The 24,421-nt window shown below is 46.6% G+C and overlaps 1 protein-coding gene across 1 annotated transcript in view; it reads right to left on the bottom strand.

Annotated features, from left to right (window-relative positions):
* Positions 1-24,421, bottom strand: part of LOC142768378 (peroxidasin homolog) — a 104,104-nt gene that overhangs the window by 74,540 nt on the left and 5,143 nt on the right. Inside the window, exon 2 of the mRNA XM_075870349.1 lies at positions 5,674-5,824. Coding sequence (XP_075726464.1) covers positions 5,674-5,824 — 151 coding nt within the window. The remainder of the gene's footprint in view (positions 1-5,673; positions 5,825-24,421) is intronic.

Here is a 24,421-nt window from a genome sequence, read left to right as displayed (position 1 = left end):
CTATATGGGGAATATAAGATGAAAACATGCGAGATGGTGGTACTTGGAGTGTTCACGAGATAGACGAACCGACACACAGACAGATGCATGGACGGACGCACGGATGGCTACACGGACGAATGGACGCAGGCGTTTTCATCAGGAAAACAGTGTCTGGTGTGTTTTCGTCGGGAGTGAGTGACCATTTGCCAATTTGGCTCTGTTCGCCCTAAAAAAACAAGTATCAAAATCTAATTACACGTGTCGGATAATAAACCCCACTAGCATTACGAACTTCTGTTCTTTAATGAGTGAAACTAGCTGAAATGAATTGTACCGCGAATCTGATACATCAAAAGCTTATGATATCTTCATTCAAAAAATCAGTGAGAACTACAATTACGCTTTTCCACGCGTTATGGTTAAGAAGCACAAAAAAGTAGAAAAGAGTGGAAAGGAGTGGACACCGTCAATATTTAAACGCATTAAAGAAAAAGACTTCATGTTTGCTCGTTTCCTGAAAACAAAGAATAAGGCAGATTTAGTCTAGTTTAAAAAATATAAGAATAAGTTAAGCTTGGACCTAAAGAAGGCAAAAAAATTCATATTATCAAAATAAGATTTCGCCACTAATTATTAACGCTGAGCGACTTTGGGGTGCTGTTAACAAAATCATAGGAATTGATGATTGATATGTGGGGTTGAACGTCCCAAAACCACCATATGATTATGAGATACGCCGTAGTGGAGGGCTCCGGAAATTTCGACCATCTGGGGTTCTTTAACGTGTGCCCAAATCTGAGCACACGGGCCTACAACATTTCCGCCTCCATCGGAAATGCAGCCGCCGCAGCCGGGATTCCAACCCGCGACCTGCGGGTCAGCAGCCGAGTACCTTAGCCACTAGACCACTGCGGCGGGGCAAAATCATAGGAATTGAACGACCACGTATACCTACTGATCTACACATAAATGGAACAGCCATCTCTGGCACGACGCTTGCAAATCAGTTTAGTATGCATTTTTTTGACGTCAGGTGCTTTTCTTGGCCAAAAGGTAGCATAATCTTCGAAATCTGCTATTTCCTACATTCCTACAGCCTACAAGGATTCTGTGTTTTTAAGACCTACCTCAGATGTAGAGATAGCATCTGCGGTGTTCGCACTGAAAGACACGTGCTCGCCCGGTTACGATGAAATCAGCGTTTCGCCGATTAAAGCTGTGATCTGTGACATTTCTGCCCCACTAACTTTAATCTGCAACAGAACGTTGGAGACTGACATTTTCCTTGAGAAAATTAAGGTTGCGCGCGTTACTGTCGTTCATAAAGGTGGCAGTAAAATTGACCTGAATAACTATCGACCAATTTTAGTACTGCCTCTTTTTTTAAAAATCGCAGAGCGTATTATATATAAATGATTGTATCATTTTATTCAATTAAAAATATTATCTCGAAACACCAGTACGGCTTTCAATGTGGAAAATCAGTGTAATCTACTCTACTGCAGGTAATAGAAAGGATATTTTGTAATTTCGAACAGCGATATTTTACGGTTAGAATTTTGCTTCACCTTCGAAAAGTGTTTGATTCGATTGAACACGAACTCTTGTTTCATAAGCTAATAACATGTGGTATCCGTGGACTGGCCCTTATATTAATCAAGAGTTACCTCGAAGGCAGAATGCAATATACACAGCTTCAGGAATTTAAGTCAGACTTAGGTAAGATAAACTTTGGGGTACCACAGGGATCTATTTTGGGTCCTTTGCTCTTTTTTTATATATTAATCATATCGCTAACATCTATTTTACTTCCGCCGTAGCTATGTAGGCCGACGACACTGACCTTTTCTTTTCTGGTCCAGATCTACATTTAATAGAGCACCGTGCTAATATCTGGCAAAAAAGAACTTCATAACTGGCTTAATGTGAACGAAATAAACTTAAACGTAGAGAAAACGCAGTACGTAATATTTCGTCCAAAAAATAAACCACTTCTTCATAATGAAGAATTGAGTATAAATAACAATATAATAACGCCCGTCAGCTCTTGCCGCTTCTTGGGAGTCGTTTTCAGGTTTGACCTCAGCTGGGCTGAGCACATATATTATGTTTCTGCTAAGCTATCTAGATCTCTTGCTATGTTGTACAGGCTAAAATATTTATTGCCGTTGCGTGTTATAAAACAATTGTACTTCCCTTTTATTCATTCCCACCTAACATATTGTCACCTAGGCTGGGGTACGTGCAACAAGACAGATGCTGAACGTGTTTCCTCTATACAAAAAAGGAGCCTAAAAATGATTTCTTCCCATCCTCTCCCATCAACTGACTCTCTGTATAGAAGTCTGAACGTACCACCATTCTCAGAGATATATCAGCTTTCTTTGATAGCAATGATTTTCCGCGAATTCAAACGTGATCGCACCATGTTCTCAAGCAAATATCTAAACAGACAAGTGGCATATGACCTTGGCACTATTTCATTCACGGGATCAAGACCAAGAACTAATTATGGTACTAAAGCTATAGATTATCAGATTGTTTCATTGCTGAATGCATACCCATCCCTAATCGAATTGGCTAATCAGAACTCAAGTATTTCTCGTTTTAAAAAAACAAGTAAAGCTACTCTCTGCCTCCTTGAAATTACAATTATTTTGCTTTGAACAAGAAAATATGTAATTTTGTATATTTATGTAACTTTATAAACTGTTAAACCTGAACAATGTAAACTTTGTACAATTTTTGTCCTAATGTGTTCTTTACTGTTCGTTTTTTTGTTTATATAAGTTGTGCAGTGAGCATTGTACTTAATTTCTCTGATTTTGCTCCTGGCTGTCTGACGTGTAAGTCCGGGGTGAAAGCCTCGTCAGGGGACATGCGAATCTCCTTTTGCTTTGCCTCGTGGACAAATTTCATGTCATGTAACTATGTCCGAAATAAGCTGAAACTGAGTAACTGAGTAACTGACGGACGCAGGGGCGGATGCATGGATGAACACAGAGATGGACGTGCCGACGCATGAACAGACGCACGCACAAACGGATGCATGGACGGACGGAAGCAAGAACTAATGGACGGACGGATGCTTCGCCCACCCTCCATCATTCGCCCAGTGGATATGCTGCCATTTTTTAATTGTATAATCGCCTTCGACAACAGACCGATAGGAGGAATCGCCGCACAGCGAGAACCTGGACAATCAACTCAGTCGAGCTGACTGGTGGGATTCACCGAGCGGCAGCCAGGATTCGAACTTTCCCCTGCGCAAACTACCCAGCAATACATTACTACAAATAAATAAGTTTCAACGCCGTCATTAAACCAGTCTAGCCACTGCCTCCTGGAAGAAAAATAGCCGGTACTTACATTTATGGTAGGTGATGGACGCGCCAGCCTCTGTGATCATGATGACACTTACAAGTAGAACATCGCACAGTGAAGTGGCTGCATATAGCGCCAAGCTGTGTCTCCAGGGTTGCAGCCTAAATGGCCACTACTTTTGAAGTATGCGATTCCGCACGAATGACAAAATGATAACCAACACAACTTACAGAGGAAACTTGGAAGTGTGGTCTGTTTGTTCTCATTTATACTGTGTATAACAAAGAAATCCGGTCAATGAAATTTTCGCTTCTTACGGGCACAAGAGGTAATTCAAGCTTTGACAACACTACAAACAGCTCTCGCCCCGTTATTCATCTCATACCTGCTAACCTGCCGCTGCTAGAATGTTGGCAGAAACGCGGTGCGGGAAGCGGGGAGCGGGCGTGTCAAATAAAAACTGGCATGGGCTCTCATTCTTTGTTTAAACTAAAGATGTTCGTTGTGTCTCTAAACTTCGACGATGATACTGGCGCTTATTTTTTTTTTAATTTTCGCTATCTCTAACGCCCCTTTCACTAGCTTAGTTTCCTCATCCGCATGACAGTCGCGTACTGCGGGAAGCATACCCTACGAAGCGTAAAGCAAGCTAAAACAAAATGAACGAAAGAGCACTGTACCCAATTTATTTCTTTCGCAGAAATACTGTGGTTATTTGTCGGGAGATATAGCAGCCATGCCCACAGAACTAGGAATATTTCTCAAAATTTAAGAGTGTCTATGCATGGGACACTTCATTCGTTTCTTCTACTTTGGTGGCATAGCATGCTGTGCGAGCATACCCGCTATATCTTCCAGATAATAACCCTAAAACATCGTCAAAAATAAAAATCGGTGTAGTGGTACTACACTATTAGATTCTTGTATCGCTTACAGAACGCTTTTCAGGGCAACTTTGCTGCATTACGCAGTCATCCTGCACAAAAGCAAACTAAAATTATGAAAGAAGTGTTAGGGGTTGCTGGAGTCTAAAACAATATTGGTCATCAATATCTAGAGACACAGCGAAAATTTTTAGCCTAGTTCAGCAATAAGACCACATGTCAATTTACTTTCGAAACGCCCGGTCCGCGCCTCTCGCTCTACGATTCTACCAAATTTCAAGCTGCGGCAGGTTAGCAGCTATGAGGTATAAATAACTGGGCGACAGCTGTGTGTAGTGTTGTCCTTGAATTTTCTCTTGTCTCCGTAAGAATTAGAAATCGTAAGGACCGAATCTTTTTTTTTCTTGTTGGTAAACACATTTTCAACGAGAACAAACAGACAACACTCCCATACGGTGTGTTTCAGCTGTGTTGGTTTTATTTCCGTCGTTCAATGTGAATCACATACCTGAATGGCGGTGCCCATTTCGCCCGTAATAATGGGAATGCAGCTTGCCGCTATATGTAGTCGATTCACTGTGCGATGTGATATTCTGCTTGTGCGTCTCATGGCGACGGTGCTGGCATGCCCACCACGGACGACAAAAAGAAGCTACTGCTTTATTTTCTCCATGCGGTAGTGGCAGGCGCATTTAGCAATGGCGGCGAAAGTTATTTATTCGTATTAATGTGTTGCTGCGTAGGTTGTGCAGAGGACAGTTCGAATCAGAGCCGCGCTGATGCCGCCACTCGGCGAGCCCCGTCAGACAACTCGACTAAGCTGACTGTTCAGGTTCTTGCTGTCCAGCGATTCTTCACATCACTCTGTTGTGCAACACGATAAGGCTTTTTTAAAAAGTAACAACACTCGATACAATATTGACAAAACAAAATCCAGAAAATTTATTTGTTCAGTGTGATTAGTACCGAGATCGGTACTAATCACCCTCGTACGTCAGAGAAAAGTACGCTTAGTGAACTAGGACGGGAAGCCAGGGAGTTTAGGAGTGTTTTGTATTTTTGTCAGACCTCCATTCACGCAGTCCTATTTTAAAGTGAAAGTAGGTAATCCATCATACTCGTGGCACTCGTTAGTCCGTCCGTACGTGCCCTGGAACAGTGCCAGCTGTTGCCTCTTCCCCTCACACTCTCTCAACAATCACGTGATGGCAAAGTGGCACGCGCGGCATCATTGCCTTGACGTCTCGTTCCACTAGTCATGTGAGGATAGTCAGTTCAGTGGTCGCACGGTTTTGCTGATCAATCCTTAAAGTTTACAAAGAGTCTATCATTTTTTTCTTCGGTTATTATTCTATCCCATCGTGAGGTGGACAGCAAGTTTCAGGTTCGAGATCTCACGTCATGATACATCCTACTTAGCAGCAACCGTAGTCAGCTTCCTTTCGCCTATTGTCGGCGTTTCTTACGAAGGCCTATTTCTCACCTCTTGATAATGTCTAGCGTGGTGCTTTCGAAGAAGTCGACCAGCTCCCGTCGCCTTTTTTCGTCGGGCAACGTGCTCGTGAGGGACGCGTTGCAGTGGCTTCCGCTGCTGAACGGACACCTCGAACCCGCCGAGACGTCCACTCCTCCTCCTGAGCAGGGAGTTTTAAGAAAAAGAAATTGCTTGTTCTCACCTATAACATGAAATAAGTTCTGGAGTGACAAAAAATGAGTTGAGCTAGGCCTAATATACCACGTCAGAAGTCGCCTGATTCTTATATATCCGATGCAATTTCCTAATAATACGAATTTTAACAAAAAACAATGTGACCTATCTGGATTATGAGGAATCTCCGACCAAGTCTGTTCGAAAGACTATATTCAAAGGATAAATTTTTAGTATTCCCTGACTGGCATAACTACCTTCAAAATCAAGCAATGGCCACTGTCACGAAGGAGAGCTTATGCAGGAGGACGACAAGCTGGCACAAAACTCCCCTTTAAGGTTCACGTGCAAAGCCCGATTATGTTATTAAAAGTCGTGCAACCACTTTGAATGACCGACCGGAGAACTGAAATGGAAGTGCTCTGACATCACTATTCCTGGCCACCACCCCACAGTATTGTATAGCTGTTTTACTGCGATAGAAATTATATAAACTCTCTCAGCTGGATATTGCTGCAGGCGTTGGCGTCGACGTCAGCGTCAGTGTCATGCACCATATATGTATACGTATCTATATATATGAAAACGTAAGAAAAAAAAGAAATGCGGGAAAAAGCACTCCTGCACTCGTAATCAGACGTGGCACCTCTGCGTCGTGAAATCGAGGCGTTAACCACTGAGCCACCCAGGAGAAAGTTCTTCACCGTTCAAACGGCAAGCCATTTATTTCTAACACTTACCAATGCTGTATTTTCAGCTTTACCAGAAAGATGGCACAATGAGCGCACGTCGCCTTATCGCGCAGTGGCGCCCGCTCCAATCTTCTACGTGTAATTTGCCCGGCTTAGAGAAGGGGAGCGACGCTCCCTCGCGCACCCTTATATGGCGGTGGCGAGGAGGGGAGGATCGTACGCCTTGGCTGGCCCGGGCTTTATATGGAATGATTCTGCTGTAGTTACCGGGCGCACAAAAGCCATTGCAATAATTTCAGTCTCCGTTCGCGAAAAGCGCGCTTTTCAGACTCAGCGAAGTAACAAATGAGATGCTTATTCACGTGCATCCGTATCTGTGATGACGATAGTTATAGCGCGAGAACAAAACGACGACACAGAGACAAGAAGGACACGAAAAACACGAGCGCTCGTGTCTTTCGTGTCCTTCTTGTCTCTGTGTCGTCGTTTTGTTTTCGCGCTATAACTATCGTCGTGCCATACCAACTAGCCCAAGCTGCCACACGTATCTGTGAGTACGTTTCGTGCGTAATTTGTGCGCGAGAAACGCGGAGTACGTTTTGATCTGATTTACATTCCGCGCGTGACCTTCGAAATTGTTGCTATCACGTTCATTGCTTCGCCTTTGCGGCAAAGCTTGGACTTTTTTGGAGACGGCAGCACTGCGTCGCAGTTTAAGCGCGGATCACTTCAGTGGTATGACTTGTCCATTCATAGCAGATCACTCGTGGTATGATCACGCTCGCAGTAAAGCGATACAGGTCGAAACAAGAGTGACATTGCTCAAAACCGATTACCTTGAACGAACAAAGTCTAAAATCTGAGAATAAATAAAAAAATTCCGCCATATCCACGAAGTGAATGATGATGAGTGGGCGAAGCTCCGGAGGTAAACCTGGTAAACCATGAATCCTCTGTACATTTTGCCCACTCGATTTTATTACATCGCTCCCCCTAGCGTACGTCGCCGCACTAAATCGAACGATTGCCTTCAACCAATGACACGCGCTATATGTGACATCATTCCGCTTTTATAAGATCTCGCGTCTTTCATCAACTACAAGTACCGCTTTCAAGTTTATAACATCTTGCATCTTTTCATCATCAGCTACAAGTACCACCATCTAGTAAACACTACAAGAACTAAACGAGAGGTAGCTACATACAGGAGACGGTACCGCTATCTAGTGAACACTGCAAGAACTAAACTAGAGGTGGCTGCATACAGGAGACGGTACCGCCATCTAGTGAACACTGCAAGAACTAAACTAGAGGTGGCTACATACAGGCTACAGGGGACGCACAGCCCACGCCCTAAGGAGCTTCGCCCCTAAAAAATCAAGTAATCTGAACAATTAGTAATATCACATAAAATGGGCAGAACACGGGGCCGCCAGGAGAGGGCACCGCAGCATTGTCCAAGGAGCGAATGCTTCACGCTTCTTCAGCTTGGCGTTGCTGCTACAACTTGACGAAATTTGCTGCAGATGACTCAAATATCAACAGCCGTAACCAGTGCAAAATGGGTTGATTGATTGATATGTGGAGTTTAACGTCCCAAAACCACTATATGATTATGAGAGACGCCGTAGTGGAGGACTCCGAAAATTTAGACCTTCTGGGGTTCTTTAACGTGCACCCAAATCTGAGCACATGGGCCTACAATATTTCCGCCTCCATCGGAAATGCAGCCGCTGAAGCCGGGATTTGAACCCGCGCCCTGCGGGTCAGCAGCCGAGTACCTTAGCCACTAGACCATCGCGGCGGGGTGCGAAAAATGGGTAGAGAACAGCGAAAAGTAACGCACATGCTACACAGGGAGTTCGCAAACCACCCTAAAAAGGCTCTATCTGCGCTTCGAAAACACTACAAGTCTACTTTAAATATTTCGTACAATAGACACTTCTCCAACATTGTGCACTTGTACTGTTTTCGCTGTGCACTTTCCCAGGCACAACAATAACTTTATTCACTTTTTTGTTGTTTAAGTTGCTTCAGCTCACTAATATGTTCCCAAAGCTCCTTCATCTTCGCAATGCGAATGAGTATTTTGTTATTATGCTTAGTCACGCGAAAAACCATGCAAGTCTGCATTTTACCACGTGGTTGATTTCTTAATGTGAGTCGTAGGGAGGCCACTTTTTGCCCAAGATATGATTTTATACTCACTCCAGCTCTTTTCGCGCTTAAATATTTCAAAAATTGCATATTATTACACAGCTGCACTTGCCGTCTTTCTGCGTGTTTCATAAACAAAAACTTTATATTTTACTGTGTCGGTGCACTGGAAAGAACTTCCACCATGTCCGGTAGAGCGGTGTGTAAAGTAGTACATTACCTCAATGCTATGCACGGAGGCGCGACAAAGATTTCGAACAATAAGAACTCTCATGGAAGTTGTCATCGTAATTCGAATAGCCTAATGTAAAAGAAAATACACGCGTTTTCTTTGCGCTGACAACGCAACCAGCGAGAATGACATCGCTGTACTTGATTGTCAGCAAAACTTTCTAATTTGTCAACCGCTGTTTAAGTCGAACATTGTAACATTGCAAAATGTGGCATAGGCATGTCATACCTCAGGCCTTTTCTGAATAAGTCGTGTGACCAAAGAAGGTGCACCAGTGGTAACGTACGGACTAGGCGTATTTCAGATCTTATTTATCAACGTGTTGCAGGAGCCACTGTCGCATGTGCTGAACACTTGAAGTCCGTTTGGTAAGAGGGAAGCTAATAGACTTAAAGAAATTGACATCTTCCTAAAGGGAATCCCGATGAGATGCGAAGCAGCAGCGTTGCGCGTGGGTGGCAACAGGGGTTCATTTGAAGTGATGGCTTGCATAGGTCTTGTCGTTTCTTCAGAGTGAACATGGGTTCTGGACCAGAGCTGGCATCCGTTTCGCCTTGACTACCACAGCTTTGTGATCGCTGAAGTGCATGCTGAGAGGTTCCTGGAGACATTCGGCGTCGAAGTTGTCAAAGGCCAGATCGATGCACGTTTCCCGTATCGTGGTGGGTAGTTTCCGTTCCACCAACACGCACTTCACCGAGTGCATGTAACGTATGTAATCGACGAGCCATTCTCCCCCTCCTCCGCTGAAGTCAGCATTGAAGTCTTTTGCGACTATAAGAAGCAAGCGTCGACACGCCTCACCACAGTCAGTCAGTGTGTCTTCCAGGCAGCGCTGAACGTTTTCCTTCGGCAGGCTGGGAGCGAGGTACAGTGCGAGGTTCGAGGCGTCGCTGATGCGCACGGCAACGCACTTGCAGCAGGAGCGTTTTCGAGAAGCTCCGGATTGTTCTTCCAGGTCAGTTCCGGATCGTCCTATGGATCCCTGCGCTTGCGGGTAGGCGCTTCGGAGCATGGCGCACGATGCTTTCGAGACGTTGCTCACGACATTGACGTCGAGGATTCGCCCGCTTCGGCCTGCCGCTGTCGGCACCTCCACTCGGCTTCCTTGACTCGCATCTTTTCGGTGTTACCAACGCCTTGAAGACGTTTGTGCTTGGCTTTCTTGGCTCACGTCTCGTTCGTGTTACGGCCGGTTCACGCTGGCGGCAAGCATGCATCACCGTTTGACGTTCTCGGGAAGCCGTGCGTGGCCAATTGCTTCGCGCATGTCTGCCGTTCTTAGCCGTTTAAAAAAATGGGTCTGAGATCCATTTTGTGCCGTTTGCCGTTTGCCTCAGAGTGGTTTAGCCAATCAGAGACGGAGGAGTGACATGGCTGAGGCGCGTCGTCTGCTTTCTCCTCTCCGCATTGTCTGCGTCGGCCACGGTAAACTTCGAGCTGCTTGCTTCTTGCTCCGCGGTTGTCACAGAACGAGCGCTAAAAATAGGCGCGCCGCAAATTCTTGCGGTAACGCGCGGAAGAAACGCCGCGAAGTCAAAATAAAAAAAAGGGAAAGAAAAAGAAAACAAACGGCCAAGGCTCCCCGGGCGTGCGCTCTCCCCGCAGAAGCGTGGCTTCATCGACGAACCTCCTCACCCCACAACGGCGGCCGAGCAAGCCCGCGATTTTTCTAGAACGAAGGAGGTGGGGCCACGCCGAGATGAGTCATCCGACGCGGAGGGCAGTCGAACCGTCTCGCGCCCCTCCCCAGCCTTCGTTGCGCATCGCGCCGACGAAATGAGGAGAACTTTCTAGAAGGTGGCGCGGAAGGTATTTAATCGAGCCGCCGAGACGAGAGAGCAGGAGGAGACGGAAGTTAACGCCAGAGCGCGTAGGGTATACCGCCGTGTAGTCGGAGAAGGTTTCGTCCGTAGAGACGAAGCAGGAGGTGAAGAGGATTTCCACCTGAGGGGTGACGACTCGAGCTACGGGCAAGAGCATGTGTTTACCGCTATCGAGCGAAGACCCGTGGCAACCGCTGCGAGTGTGAAGCCGACGTGTTCCGGCGAAGAAGTTGAAGTTTGAAGAGTGGCCAATTGAAGACGGGAGGTTTCCTGGAAGAGAAACTTCGAGAGCTGCGGAACGACAACAACGCTGGACTTTGAGTGAGTGATTCTCGGAAGAGTATCATTCAGACTTTTGTTCCAAGGACTTTGGACTGAATAGGTTTTATATCTCTTTAGTCTTTAAGTGTCTTGGTTGTTCAATGCATGCGACTGCATTGTAGTGCGTATTGTTGTCTGTGTCCGTTGTTTCAATTGTGGCTGATTGTACTGTGTAGTACGTTGTTTGATTGGTGACGTATTGTATGTAACTATTGTGGAGTGTGCATACGTGTGTATTGTGTTTTGATCTGCCGTTAATGAGAATATAATTTTGTTTGTTTATCAACTCTCGGCTCTGACTTGTTCTTTGGACCACAGCCGGCGTCCGCTGGCGCGCCAAAAAGGACCACTTCTAAATTGTCCACGCTTCCGTGGTGCGGTTCGGGGGGCCGATACATCGGCTCTTGGAATTAGTCCGGCGATCGCCTCCCTAATAAACGGGACGGGTGTGACAATTAATCTGGCGTCCGCGAAACAGGACCTTTTGGTGCACAGTGTGTCCAAAGTAGTGAGAAAGAGCCTCGAGTTGTTGATAGTGCTATCGGAACGATTTGGTGTGTTGTTCAGTGTTCTCGTTAACGAGGAGTGCAGGAAAGTGTTCCGATAGACTGATTTAGGCAGATACTTTTTAAACGTGGCAAGGTTTTATTTGCGAGGCACAATGGATCTCGAAAAGTTAGTTGCGCTTGGTGAAAAGATGGGTCTTTCCGGCGCCGAACTACGGAAGTGGGTCACCCAGAGGGAAAAAGAAGAAGAGAGGGTCAAAGAGGAAAAGGCAGCTGAGCTGGAAAGGGAAAAGCTGGCGGTCGAAAGAGCCAAAGCGGAAAAAGAAGCTGAGTTGGAGAGAGAGAGGTTGGCAGCAGAGAGGGCCAAGGAAGAAAAAGCAGCTGAGTTGGAACGAGAGAGGTTGGCAGCTGAAAGGGTGAAAGAAGAAAGAGAGGCAAAGGAGCGACATCTGAAGAAAGAAAGAGAGCAGCAATTGAAGTTGGAGCTGGAGAGAGAGAAGTTGGCAGCCGAAAGGGCGAGAGAAGAAAGAGAAGCGAGGGAGCGACAGCTGAAGGAAGAAAGAGAGGCAAAGGAGCGACAGCTGAAAGAAGAAAGAGAGGAAAGGGAGCGGCAGCGGCAACACGAGATAGAACTCGAGCGGCTCCGTTTGCAACAGCGAAGCGAAACTCCCGTCTAAGCTAGAGTTGAAAGCAGCGAACGGGAAGATCCCGGCTTCCGCTTGAACCCAAGCAAGCTGCTCGTAGCGTTGATGAAAGGAAGGACGACCTTGACGCGTACCTTCACCGATTTGAGACGATTGCGAAGAGCCAGAATTGGCCGGAACATCAATGGGCAACTGCTTTGAGTACTTGCTTGAGTGGTGAAGCCCTCAGTGTGTACGGTAGGCTGACGCCGACCGATGCAGCCAACTATGCAAAGGTGAAAGCTGCTTTGCTGAAGCGATTTAGATTCACTGTGGAAGGATTCCGGGACAGATTTCGGACAGGAAAGCCAGCTGATGGTGAGACGGCTACGCAGTATGCCGCCCGACTTTGCCATTATTTCGACAGATGGATTGAACTTTCAGGGACAGCGCAGGAGTACGATGAGCTTAGAGAGCTGCTAATTAGAGAACAATTTCTTACTAGTTGCCACCCAAGCCTGTCACTGTACTTAAAAGAGAGGAAGGCTGACTCACTTGAAGACATGCTTGAATTGGCTGATCAATTCTTGGAAGCGCAAGGTGGCACTAATTTGGCCAAGGTAAAGAAGGAGTGCCCCGACGATTCGAAGAAATTGGCTCCCGAAGAAAAGAAGCGTGCACCAGAGAGCATTCCGCGATGCTTTCTGTGCAACCGAGTGGGTCATCGCGCGAAAAACTGTCGAACGATCTTTACGAGCCCTACGGTTGTAAAATGTTTCAAGTGTGGTCAGACTGGGCACAAAGCAGACGCATGTCGGAACGGAGTGAGTCAAACTCACCAGGTATCCTGTGTGCAAGCGGCACCGAAATCTGATAATAATGCCGTCACTGATGGATTCGTAGATTTGAAGAATGGGGAGAAAATTCCTATTGTGGGTGCTGTAATGTCAAAACAGCCAACCGGTGTTACGAAAGGAATGCCAACGCTGCCTGGAAAAGTTGCGGGCAAAAAAATTACGGTGTTAAGAGATACCGGCAGTTCCACTGTTATCGTGCGGAGAAATTTGGTACGGGAAAGAGAGTTGACAGGCAGAACGAAACCGGTTTGCCTAATTGACCGTACGGTCCGGATGCTTCCCGAAGCAGAAATTCAGGTTGAAACCCCGTACTTCAGCGGGAAGGTTACTGCGTTATGCAGGACGACCCCCCTGTATGACCTTGTCATCGGAAACATCGACGGGGCGCGAGGGCCAAGTGATCCAGAATGTTTAGGAGAAGACCCGAAGTTAGAGCCCTCGCCAACACAGCGGCCGCGAGATACAGTGGAGGAGCATCCCGTGACGGATCTCAATAGAGCCCGAGGCGAAGCCGCGGCGCAAGAGACAGCGAAGGAGAAGACGATCGTGTCGAATAAGTTCACGGGCCGAGCAACCGGTCTTACGTCGGCACGACCTCAACCGACCGACAGTGTAAAGGAGACGGAGTTGGCCAGCCGGGCAAAATGTAGTGGCATGATCAAGCGGGTAAATAAACAGACAGGACCCGTCAAATGTAATGACGCGTTAACGGTGTCGGAAGAGACAACGATGGCTGAGACGACGCCTCAGATATCGTCGTTGGAAAGGGCTCGCCGAAAAACAACGTGGAAGCACAAGAAGAGATCGAGCGAGCACCGAAAAAAGGGGCGCAAGCGCTGCTCGAAGTACGTAGGATAAGTGCTGAGGTCAAAGCAGAATGTGTTTGGCAGTGTTGAGTGCCCTATGTTGTGTTAATGTTGTGGTATCCTGTGTCACAAGTGTCGAAGTGTTGTGCTGTGATGTGATGTATAGTATTGGACCATTGTTGTAATGAGAGAACTTTGTACATTGTATATTGGGAATGTGTGGTGGAGTGTTGGACTCATGTGCTTGTGGTTGTGTTTTCACGTGTTGTGTAGTTGAATTACAATGTACAATTGTATTAAGTGATCTATTGTGAATGTGACGTGACGAGAGCGACGGACTATGTTACAGTCTGTGAGAGTGTGTGGTGACTGTTCGCGCTCGTTTGTGTGGTTTTGAATATTATGAGATAATATTCTTAAAGTGGGGGGCAGTGTCACAGAACGAGCGCTAAAAATAGGCGCGCCGCAAATTCTTGCGGTAACGCGCGGAAGAAACGCCGCGAAGTCAAAAGAAAAAAAAGGGAAAGAAAAAGAAAACAAACGGCCAAGGCTCCCCGGGCGCGCGCTCTCCCCGCAGAAGCGTGGCTTCATCGACGAACCTCCTCACCCCACAACGGCGGCCGAGCAAGCCCGCGATTTTTCTAGAACGAAAGAGGTGGGGCCACGCCGAGATGAGTCATCCGACGCGGAGAGCAGTCGAACCGTCTCGCGCCCTTCTCCAGCCTTCGTTGCGCATCGCGCCGACGAAATGAGGAGAACTTTCTAGAAGGTGGCGCGGAAGGTATTTAATCGAGCCGCCGAGACAAGAGAGCAGGAGGAGACGGAAGTTAACGCCAGAGCGCGTAGGGTATACCGCCGTGTAGTCGGCGAAGGTTTCGTCCGTAGAGACGAAGCAGGAGGTGAAGAGGATTTCCACCTGAGGGGTGACGACTCGAGCTACAGGCAAGAGCGTGTGTTTACCGCTATCGAGCGAAGACCCGTGGCAAACGCTGCGAGTGTGAAGCCGACGTGTTCCGGCGAAGAAGTTGAAGTTTGAAGAGTGGCCAATTGAAGACGGGAGGTTTCCTGGAAGAGAAACTTCGAGAGCTGCGGAACGACAACAACGCTGGACTTTGAGTGAGTGATTCTCGGAAGAGTATCATTCAGACTTTTGTTCCAAGGACTTTGGACTGAATAGGTTTTATATCTCTTTAGTCTTTAAGTGTCTTGGTTGTTCAATGCTTGCGACTGCATTGTAGTGCGTATTGTTGTCTGTGTCCGTTGTTTCAATTGTGGCTGATTGTACTGTGTAGTACGTTGTTTGATTGGTGACGTATTGTATGTAACTATTGTGGAGTGTGCATACGTGTGTATTGTGTTTTGATCTGCCGTTAATGAGAATATAATTTTGTTTGTTTATCAACTCTCGGCTCTGACTTGTTCTTTGGACCACAGCCGGCGTCCGCTGGTGCGCCAAAAAGGACCACTTCTAAATTGTCCACGCTTTCGTGGTGCGGTTCGGTGGGTCGATACATCGGCTCTTGGAATTAGCCCGGCGATCGCCTCCCTAATAAACGGGACGGGTGTGACAGCGGTTTTCATGATATTTCGTACATGTTGTTCCCAGACTACGTTCCAGCAGTGGATAGAGCATTTACGCGAGTCCAGTATTCAGAAAAGCGAACAGCAATTCAAAATCACAACTCCAAAGCAGGCGTTCGGACAAGTGGCGCCAGCTTTTCCAGCGCTACGAATAACAAGCAAACGTGTACTGTATGCCCTCCGAGATTTGGGAAGGCTTGTTCAAGCCTAGAACATCAATTCTTTGAGCATGCTGCTAAAAACGGTGCCAAATTGATTCGAGTACGTTGTTGTCTAAGCTAAAGGACATCAATCTAAAGCATAACAAAGCATCAGTTCGGAGCATACGACCTACACAGCGCATGGCGGCCGCTTCATAGGTTCGATGCGGTCGACAACTGCATTCCGAAGGGCAGCCATGTTTGTCGGAGGAGCTTGCCGTGTGATTGGGGCAGCTCTCCAGCAGGCGGTGCCTGTCGCTGGTCTACGGCACTGCGCCTTTGCTGCTGGCTTCGTGGACCAGTCCTTACCCACGCGCCATCTTGACTTTCGAACGCGATCAGTGTTCTTGACTTGTACCTCTTCGGTGTCATTGGCTTTCCACTGCCAATGGTTGAGTTCGGCTTGCCTGGCTCACGCTTCAGTGTTGCAGGCGCAGCGTCGCCATTCGCGAACGCGTTCAGCGCTGCTAACCATCGCAATGCCGGTGACGGCTGGGTTAGGTCATACCACTTTGGCGCATGTTTGGTAAACGAAGGAGCTTCTCTTTCTGGCGTCCTCTCCATCGCAGATAAACGACCCAAATAGTATTCACTCGGTGTGTGGTAGAACGTTGCGAGCGATGCAGAGAGTGAACCAAAAGAGAGGTGACACGCTGAGCGTGTAGCAAGCGAGCGAGAGAGTGACGCCATAGCGCACTGCAAGGGAAGGCGTGATCTACTTGGCACCGCCCCAAAAGCAGTGGCGAAGGGAGTGCAGTGCGGCGCGTTGGCACGCTGCCACGGACGGACAGAGTTACGCAGGCTAGTCAAAGAGCTGCTTCGCATCGAAAAAATGTTCCCAGAATGGTTACTGAGTGTTTGAACTATGCTCGAAAAGCGAACAAGGACTGTTGATTTGTTGAGTTGGTGTATGACAAAATGATATTGCTTTGGTGCAGCTCAGCTTAACCATGATGAAACAAAAAATGCTATAGAGTCAATAAGGGGAAAACAGACAACCTTGTGAGTGCTAATTTCCAACTCTTGTTTATTGCGTACCGTTACAACACATTATATAGCTCATTTCACGTGACACCGCACATATGACGAAGCTGTAAACGCATTGTCCAACACACATGGACAAGAAAACCTAGTTGTAATGTTATTTCTGATTAGCAATTCTATATTATGTAAGGAACCTATTGTGGAGTGCTGTGAGCCTTTACACTTTCTATCAAATCGAGAATTTTTTGAAGAGTTCAATAGAAACAATGCAAGAATTTTAAATATGACTGAAGTATTTTAGTTTATATAATTTGCAAAATATCACTCTTTGTAGAAAAGCAATCGATGAAAACAAACAGCAACTAAAAATATGAGCCATAGATAACCTTCTTGCTGTTGCTCTGAGCAGCACGTGAACTTTGCTCTGCACTTAACACAAAATGATGTGTAGCTTCATGAACAAATCGTGCACTCTTTTTTCCACCTATGAAATTTTATTGATGCCGGCACACTTACTAATTGCTTGAACTAAGCCAGGCAACTGCCAAAGGCAGACGGATACGTGAGGTACTTCACGTAGTACACACATAAACAAAGCACCGGTACTTTTTTCAGTGACTTGTAGGCCCATGTGCTCAGATTTGGGTGCACGTTAAAGAACCGCAGGTGGTCGAAATTTCCGGAGCCCTTCACTACGGCGTCTCTCATAATCATATAGTGGTTTTGGGACGTTAAACCCCACATATCAATCAATCAATTTTTTCAGTGACGTGCCTGGTTCCAGCTTCAAGATTTCGCTGGTCTCTTAGCTGCATACCAGCTTCTTCACATCACAACGCGCAACGCACGAGCCAACACTGTGTACGCGTTTAACGTGTGAAAGATAGAAATGAGACATTAGGTGGTACTCGATGAAACATATCATTAAAAAATTCCCAAAGTACAGAAATATAAATTCATGAAAACGATTTTGTCGAGAAAGCTTGCATGCGATCGTGCTGTTGAATCTCCTCATACCAGACTAAAAACTGAACATTGTTAGAGAAATAGGAATGGCCTAAATTGTCTCGGAAACTTTGCCTCTCACAAATTAATTTCTTCACCACTGAAATCGGGGTCCTTTTGCAAACCATGGCCGCAGGTTTACGTTGACGTTTATGTTTGATTTGTCTGCCCAGGATCCCAATGTCACCGCTGTAAGTAGACATTCCCTTAGGTCTTTGACATTTTCCTTGAGCGTGCTTGAAAATCTCCATTTACTTTCGAAGGCAAGCTGAAAGAGAAAGCGTCGAATTAACCTCACGAGTACAGAATGCAGTGCACAATCAGGAAAACCTCGTGTCTCTTTGTTGATATGGCTACAGAGGCATTGAATGCTAGCAAGAACACGAACCAGTTTTAACGTACTACTTGGAGTATACTGTGAAACATGGCTTGAAGCTAATGTGAAGTTCAGAGATCAATAGGCAGGTCTATGCAATACACGCAGAGCATCACCGTTCAGAAAGTCGATGCAAAATATATAATGAGCCAAGACATTTCAAATAAACGAAGAAACCAGCTCAAGCTCACGTTCGCTAGTGGAGAAGACGGCACACACATGCTGGACATTTTGAATCAATTTTGCTACCAAAATATTCCAAGGGGTGATGAATGGCGGGTGAGTAGCCATGCACAGCAGGCAGTCGGCAGAGCGGTGCCGAGTGGCGCGAGTGTTCTGGGCAGTCGCTGTCCGTATTTTAGCAACAACCACGCAGCAAACACCGCAGGACAATTTATTATTTATTTATGAAGCTGTTTTTTCTCCCTTATTTGGAACCACACAAAGCGAGCCCCCAACACATTACACATTCGATGGGCAGGCAGAGACCACTAACCATGTACCTTCTAAGTCAATGGCTCTAACGACGCCTACATCGTTTTCAAGCCAAAAGTATATACTGAAGCGAGCGCCACCTCTTGACGGCTCTCGCGTAGAAAAAAAATAGCAGCATATCCACGAAGTGAATTATGACAACGCAGGACAATTTATTATTTAATTATGAAGCTGTTCTTTCTCTCTCACTTTGAACCAGACAAAGCGAGCCCTCAACACAGTAAACATCCGATGGCCAAGCAGAGACCACTAATCATGTACATCGTAAGTCATTGGCTCTAAGGACGCCTACATCATTTTCTAGCCAAAAGTAATCACTGAAGCGAGTGCCACCTTTTCAAGGCTCTCGTGTAGGACAAAAAAACAACAGCATATCCAAGAACTGATAAATGACGAGTGGATGAAACTTCAGGGGATCATTACCCGTAACTTGCCCCGTGCATTGCCAGCACTGCCGTATCGCTGCAGCTGCGCAAGCCCTCGCCACCTCTGGATCAGCTTGTCGACGTTTCCATGCCGCTGCAACTTCGCGAGCCCTCAGCTCCAGGTCGGCTTGCCAGCGCTGCCGTTTCGCCGCAGGTTCGCGAGCCCGCAAGTGTGGATTTGCTTGTCTGCGCTGCCGTGCTGCAGCCGCTCTGGGCTCCACAAACACTGGGGCTCTTCGATTTTCATCTTCTGGCTACCCGCGGGCTGCTAGAGTCAGCCAGAACACGCTCGTTTTTTTTTTCGAGCTGCTCCGTTCCCCCCGCGGCGCACTTCTGGTTGGCGTTCGTTCTTTTCGGGTTGGACGTTCTGGCAACCCGCGGGGAGCCCGAGGGTCGCCAGACGCTTCCAGGACCATTTAGTCGTGGAAGCTTTCTGGAAGGTTTTGGGCAGGTTTCGGGCTAGCAGTCGACGAAAAGGTACGATGCGCGCTCGGTGCCATCTTTGTGAGGACTCGATGATTGTAACGTGGGCGCTTGAGGACTGCGTCTTCGCTTGTCATTACGTGTGACGTTATTTTCTAAAGCCTGTTCCACCTTGCGCGTTTAGGCTATTACGAGTGGCGGCGAGTGTTTGAAGCTAATGTTCATCGCATTTGTTATGTTTCCTGTGAAGCTTCCTTCTGTGAACAACGTGGTGACTGTTGGCTGTTGACTGCTTCGTGCACATGCCTTTAAAGTTATTGACGTAGTACACGTTCGTACGCATGCATGGAGACAACTTTTGGAGTTAATTTCTTTTTACGTAGTAGTCGTTTGAGAAGCTGTGCCTGCTTTCTGTGCACTTAGCGAAGACGATTGTGATTGAACTAGCTCGCTCCGTTGTATGTTTGCGTACGTGAACCTCGTAGAACCTTTGACCTGACTACTCGATTGATCTTCGATGATGATAGAAGGCCCTTGATCGCGACTGTTGGTGATGCTCGCTGGTCGCGAACAGCGTGCGAACCCATTTCTATCCATGAGCCAGCATATGTGGTATGATATTATACGATACGGCGCGAGAAAAAAAAGGGAGAATAAAATCAGAAATGTATAATCCTTTCGTGGCCCATTTCATCGTTGGCTTTGTGTGTTTTCACCTCTGCGTAATAATGCCACGCAGTACGTACTATAGCCTAGTAGGTCGAATCGAAGCTGATATACATGACATTCGTTAAGTGCCACTTAGGGTTGAAAAAACAGGCCAAGGCAAGTTCAAAAAATAGGTCGAGAACATTTCATGCAAATGTTGTTTTGATATACGACGCGCACTCGTGGTACTGATACCTGCGCATATAAACTTTGGACCAAAACGTAAGTTGGTCAACGCGTGTTTGCGACGTATGATACGCGATAGCTGAGCAAGTATATATTTTCAAGCTCTTTTGGGGACACGATCACTTTCATGGGGCTTCGCCTCATGTTGTGCAGTGGCTGATACATGTACTAAAGAGACGTGACCTTGTCGCGCCGTCACCGTCGCGGCAGCTCACCTTGAATTCGTTCTGAAGACAGCGTGCGCCAGCTGGCTTTTTTGTTCGCAGATGCGGCGAGTGATCGTGCGAGTGTACGAAGTCGTACCCCAAATGTGTACGCTCGAGGATATTATTTCAGCTTTTTGGCGAGCTTAGCTACGTATTTCCAAGCGGAGAATGCAGAAAAAGGCAACATACACGAGGCGCATTATTTTGTTTGCTGCCATGTCGCTACAGTTTGTTTACGTTTACGCTGGCTGTCCCAGCGTAGGATTTTGCGATCTTCGGGTTGTCGCTGGGCGTGCACGTAGCCAGCCTACGCCATTTTCTATCAGAACAGGATGCCGCGGAAGCTTTCGGGGAGCCCGCGGGCAGCGCGCGTGTCTCCAGAACCAACCCAGGAGTCAGAATTTTGAAGAGCCCCAATCAAGTGCATTGCCGTGCAGCCGCGCTGGGCTCTCCACTAACGCCGATGTCGAAAGAGAGAGAGTGAGCCGCTCCCCTACCGGTCTCCTTTCAAACCCAAGCACGCGCCAAGAGAGATGGATGAATGGATTGATATGACTATACCCTATAGATCAGGTGCTGGCTAACGCCAACAAGCGAGCGTTGGCACCACCCCGCCCTCTGCTCTGTGCTTCTAGTACTAGCGTGTCACGCCGACCGGGGACATGGCTCAACCCTAAGGAGCTCGACCCTAAAAATTATGGGCCATCTCCTAAGGGAAACCACGATGGAATACGAAGCGGCAGTGGTGCATACGCCATTGGCCAAGCTGAAACGGTCGTCGACGTGGTTGCTAGAAGATCGGTTTGAGGCGAAACTCGTTGTGACCTTTTCTCGAGTAAACTTTTCTTTGAAACGCAAAGGCATGCTAGGAAGGTTGGGTTCTGTCTAAGTTTCATCGCAGATAAACTAGCCCAAAGAGTGTTTCCACTTGACGTGCGGTCGAGCTTTGCGGTGGTGGAGAGGGTGAATCGAAAGAGAAGTGTGTTGCAAGTGGCCGGAGGAGTGACACCACTCACAAAAACTCTGTTTCACGCACAGTGGTTCAGCACATCCAAAGCTACGGGCACGCGAAAGCTACATGCTCGGGTAGTGAAACACCGCCCCACATATAAGTAAAACACAGCCCTACATATAAGACAAGGAGTGGTGATATCATCATTAGGAAGAAGCAAGCAAGTAAAGAAAAGGTGGACGGGTGGGATTCGCTATGGGCATGGCGGCTCGTCCTTTTCTCTACAGTTTCATTGCCATCGCGAAAGCTGTTCATCACCTCTGTGTAACACCTCCTGGCAGACTCACTCAAAGCTTTCGCAAAACGTACGCTTGTTTGCTGGCCGTGGGAGTGTGTTACAAATAAATGAGGGAGAAGGGGTGGCGAACACGAGCACGAACCTTGGGCGCTGGCTCACTCAGTTTAATCCTTGATCTTCAATGCAGCCAGATGTCCGGCTTAGAGTTCTCTTCTTCGTTTCTCACAGCCACCTGCTATCATAGCGATGCAGGAAGCCCGTACACAACCAAAACTACCAGGCTACGAAACCTATAGTACCGGGGACGCAGAATTCAAAGTTGCTGCATTAGTCGATACCTCAATTAAAGCAATATGTCATCAACCCATAGCATAGATGGATGTCCCACATCTCATAACAGAATTCACCTACAAAGGGAGCCAATGAAAAAGGGCGCCTTCCTACTTAATATCTATAGCCCCCCGAGACAAAAAACAGCAACGTTCGACAAGCTCTTTCAAGAGAAGGCAAAACTGGTGAAAGGGATCCATTATAGTTACAGGCGCGCTAAGTTCTTCAGCAGAAAACGCAAACTGCCAGCTGCCTTTCCGGGCTATAGTCTTGGAATAAGGCAGCTGGCAGTTAGATGCTTCGCGTTTTCTGCAAACGAATCTAGCACTCCTGAATATTGCTGACCCTTTCCGCATACCGAATTCAGATTCTGTGTGCGAGTACCTCAAAAATAACTATATGAGCCTACGTAGCGCCTTCAGTGTCGACGTGGAAAATTTATACTATTCCCTTCCGCATTGCCAGGTTATGAAATGCGTAAAAGCCTGCATTGTGCTTGACAACAATGAAGAATCTTTCATCGATGGTTGCAGTATTTCTTTAGAATCATTACTTGAACTTTTGTCATTTTACCTTGAAAGTAACTTTGTGTCGTGGCGGGGGGATCTTTATGTACAAAAGTCTGGTGTCTGCATAGGGTCGAGCGTGGCCCCTATTATTAGTGACATAAGTTTAGGCTACATTGACAGGCAGCTTGAAGGTCACCTTAGTAAGTGCTTCAGTGCTGTTTTTCGTTACGTCGATGATTTTGTAATTTTTTCCCACAATGACATTCACCATAAGGACATTGATCACATTCTCATGTTGTTAAGTCAGCATGGTATAGACCTCACCTTCACTCACGAAGTCTGTAAAGATTACGAGCTACAGTTTCTTGGCCTAAAGCTAACCTTTGGTAAAAATCATTTGTGTTGGAAATATGACCCAAGATCAGGAAAGCCTATCTTAAACTACAAGTCTGGCCATTCTAAGATTGTGAAGAGTGTGATTGCTAGACAATCTTAAATGCGTCGCTCAAGGAATTCTGCGTGCAAGTGTCGAATACTGCTTTTCATAACCAGGTAAAACGCTTAGTAGATGCTGGGTATCCTGACAAGGTGATTTCTTCTGCGTGTGAGTCGATGGTTCGGAGCCTTAAGCTCGTGAAACAGAGGAGCTCAAGAAAATTCTGATGGAAAAAAAAGAGCAGTTTTTCCTAATGTACACAAATTGGCGCATGGGCTGAAAAACGTAGGCTCAAGATATGGTGTGAACGTTCTTTTTTCCGCCAAACATAAGGTAGGTCGCATTTGCCCGATGGTTGATAATGCGCTGAGGAGCAAACAAGCCAAAGAGAGATGCGCTGTGAATAAAAAAAAAACAAGTACATCGCATACATAAACAAAAGCTGTGTATTTAACCCCATTATCTTGTGGTAGGGACTACGTGGGACAAACGAAACGATGTGTGAATGTTGGTTTAAGGGAGCATGAGTTATCTCTTCAAGGAATCGAACGACTTCATCTGCCCGAATATTGCAGGTCATGTGGTTGTCATCCCATTTTTTAGAGAACCACCATCATCTCCAAGCATCCTAACCAGCTAACAAAAGAAATCGCTGAGGCATATCATACAAAGATTAGAGGTAGCAAGTGTGTTAGTGAAGCATCTGTCACACTGCATGAAAAAGAATTCAGTTATTTAGGCCAATCTAGTTTTTTGCCTTGAGTGTGTAACGCTACCTAGATGCACCTCGTATTCTGCGCATGTTGTGATGTAGGCCGCCAGTACCTATATAAATACTTTTCACCCCATTTTTTTTTCAATAAACAACAGTTTGTGAGTCAACGCCGTCTTTCCTTTCTCTTTTGCTCCTTCCCTGTCCTGTATTTTTCTGGTGTTACGCTTTAAGTTCATGATTAATCCTAACCAACTGGCCCAACTTACCGTCTTACTACAAGAAGGAACCTCCTTAAATGATGGAAAAGGCAAAAGCGAAATAAGAAACTCAAAACGAAATTAAAGAAATAACGCAGCGAGCCGAAAAGTATGCTAGTCAACTCGCGACAGCCAACTGCGAACAGTTCCGCGATTTCCCCAATGAAACCCTAGGAGCAGCAAAAACTTAAAATATTCTCAGAGCCATGATTGACCCTCTGAAAACTAAACGCCAAGGACAAAAATCATTAGGAAGATTATTGCACACATGTCTAGGCACACGAGATGACCTCCTTTAAGACATCTATATCAAGTGTTTCCGCGCCCATACCATCACAGCCCCCGAAAAGGCTTAATACACTGGGCTCCCAAACTCAGAGGTCGATGCACCTTTCACGCATGCTGAGGTCAAAGTGGCAAACGTGTCCACATGAAACGCAACACAGCGGCTGGAAGCGCATCAAATCACCAATGCCG

This window comes from Rhipicephalus microplus, chromosome 8 (genome assembly GCF_043290135.1).
Source record: "Rhipicephalus microplus isolate Deutch F79 chromosome 8, USDA_Rmic, whole genome shotgun sequence".
Lineage (NCBI taxonomy): Eukaryota > Metazoa > Arthropoda > Arachnida > Ixodida > Ixodidae > Rhipicephalus > Rhipicephalus microplus.
Note: the sequence above shows the minus strand (reverse complement) of the source record. Positions and strands in the feature narration are given on the sequence as shown.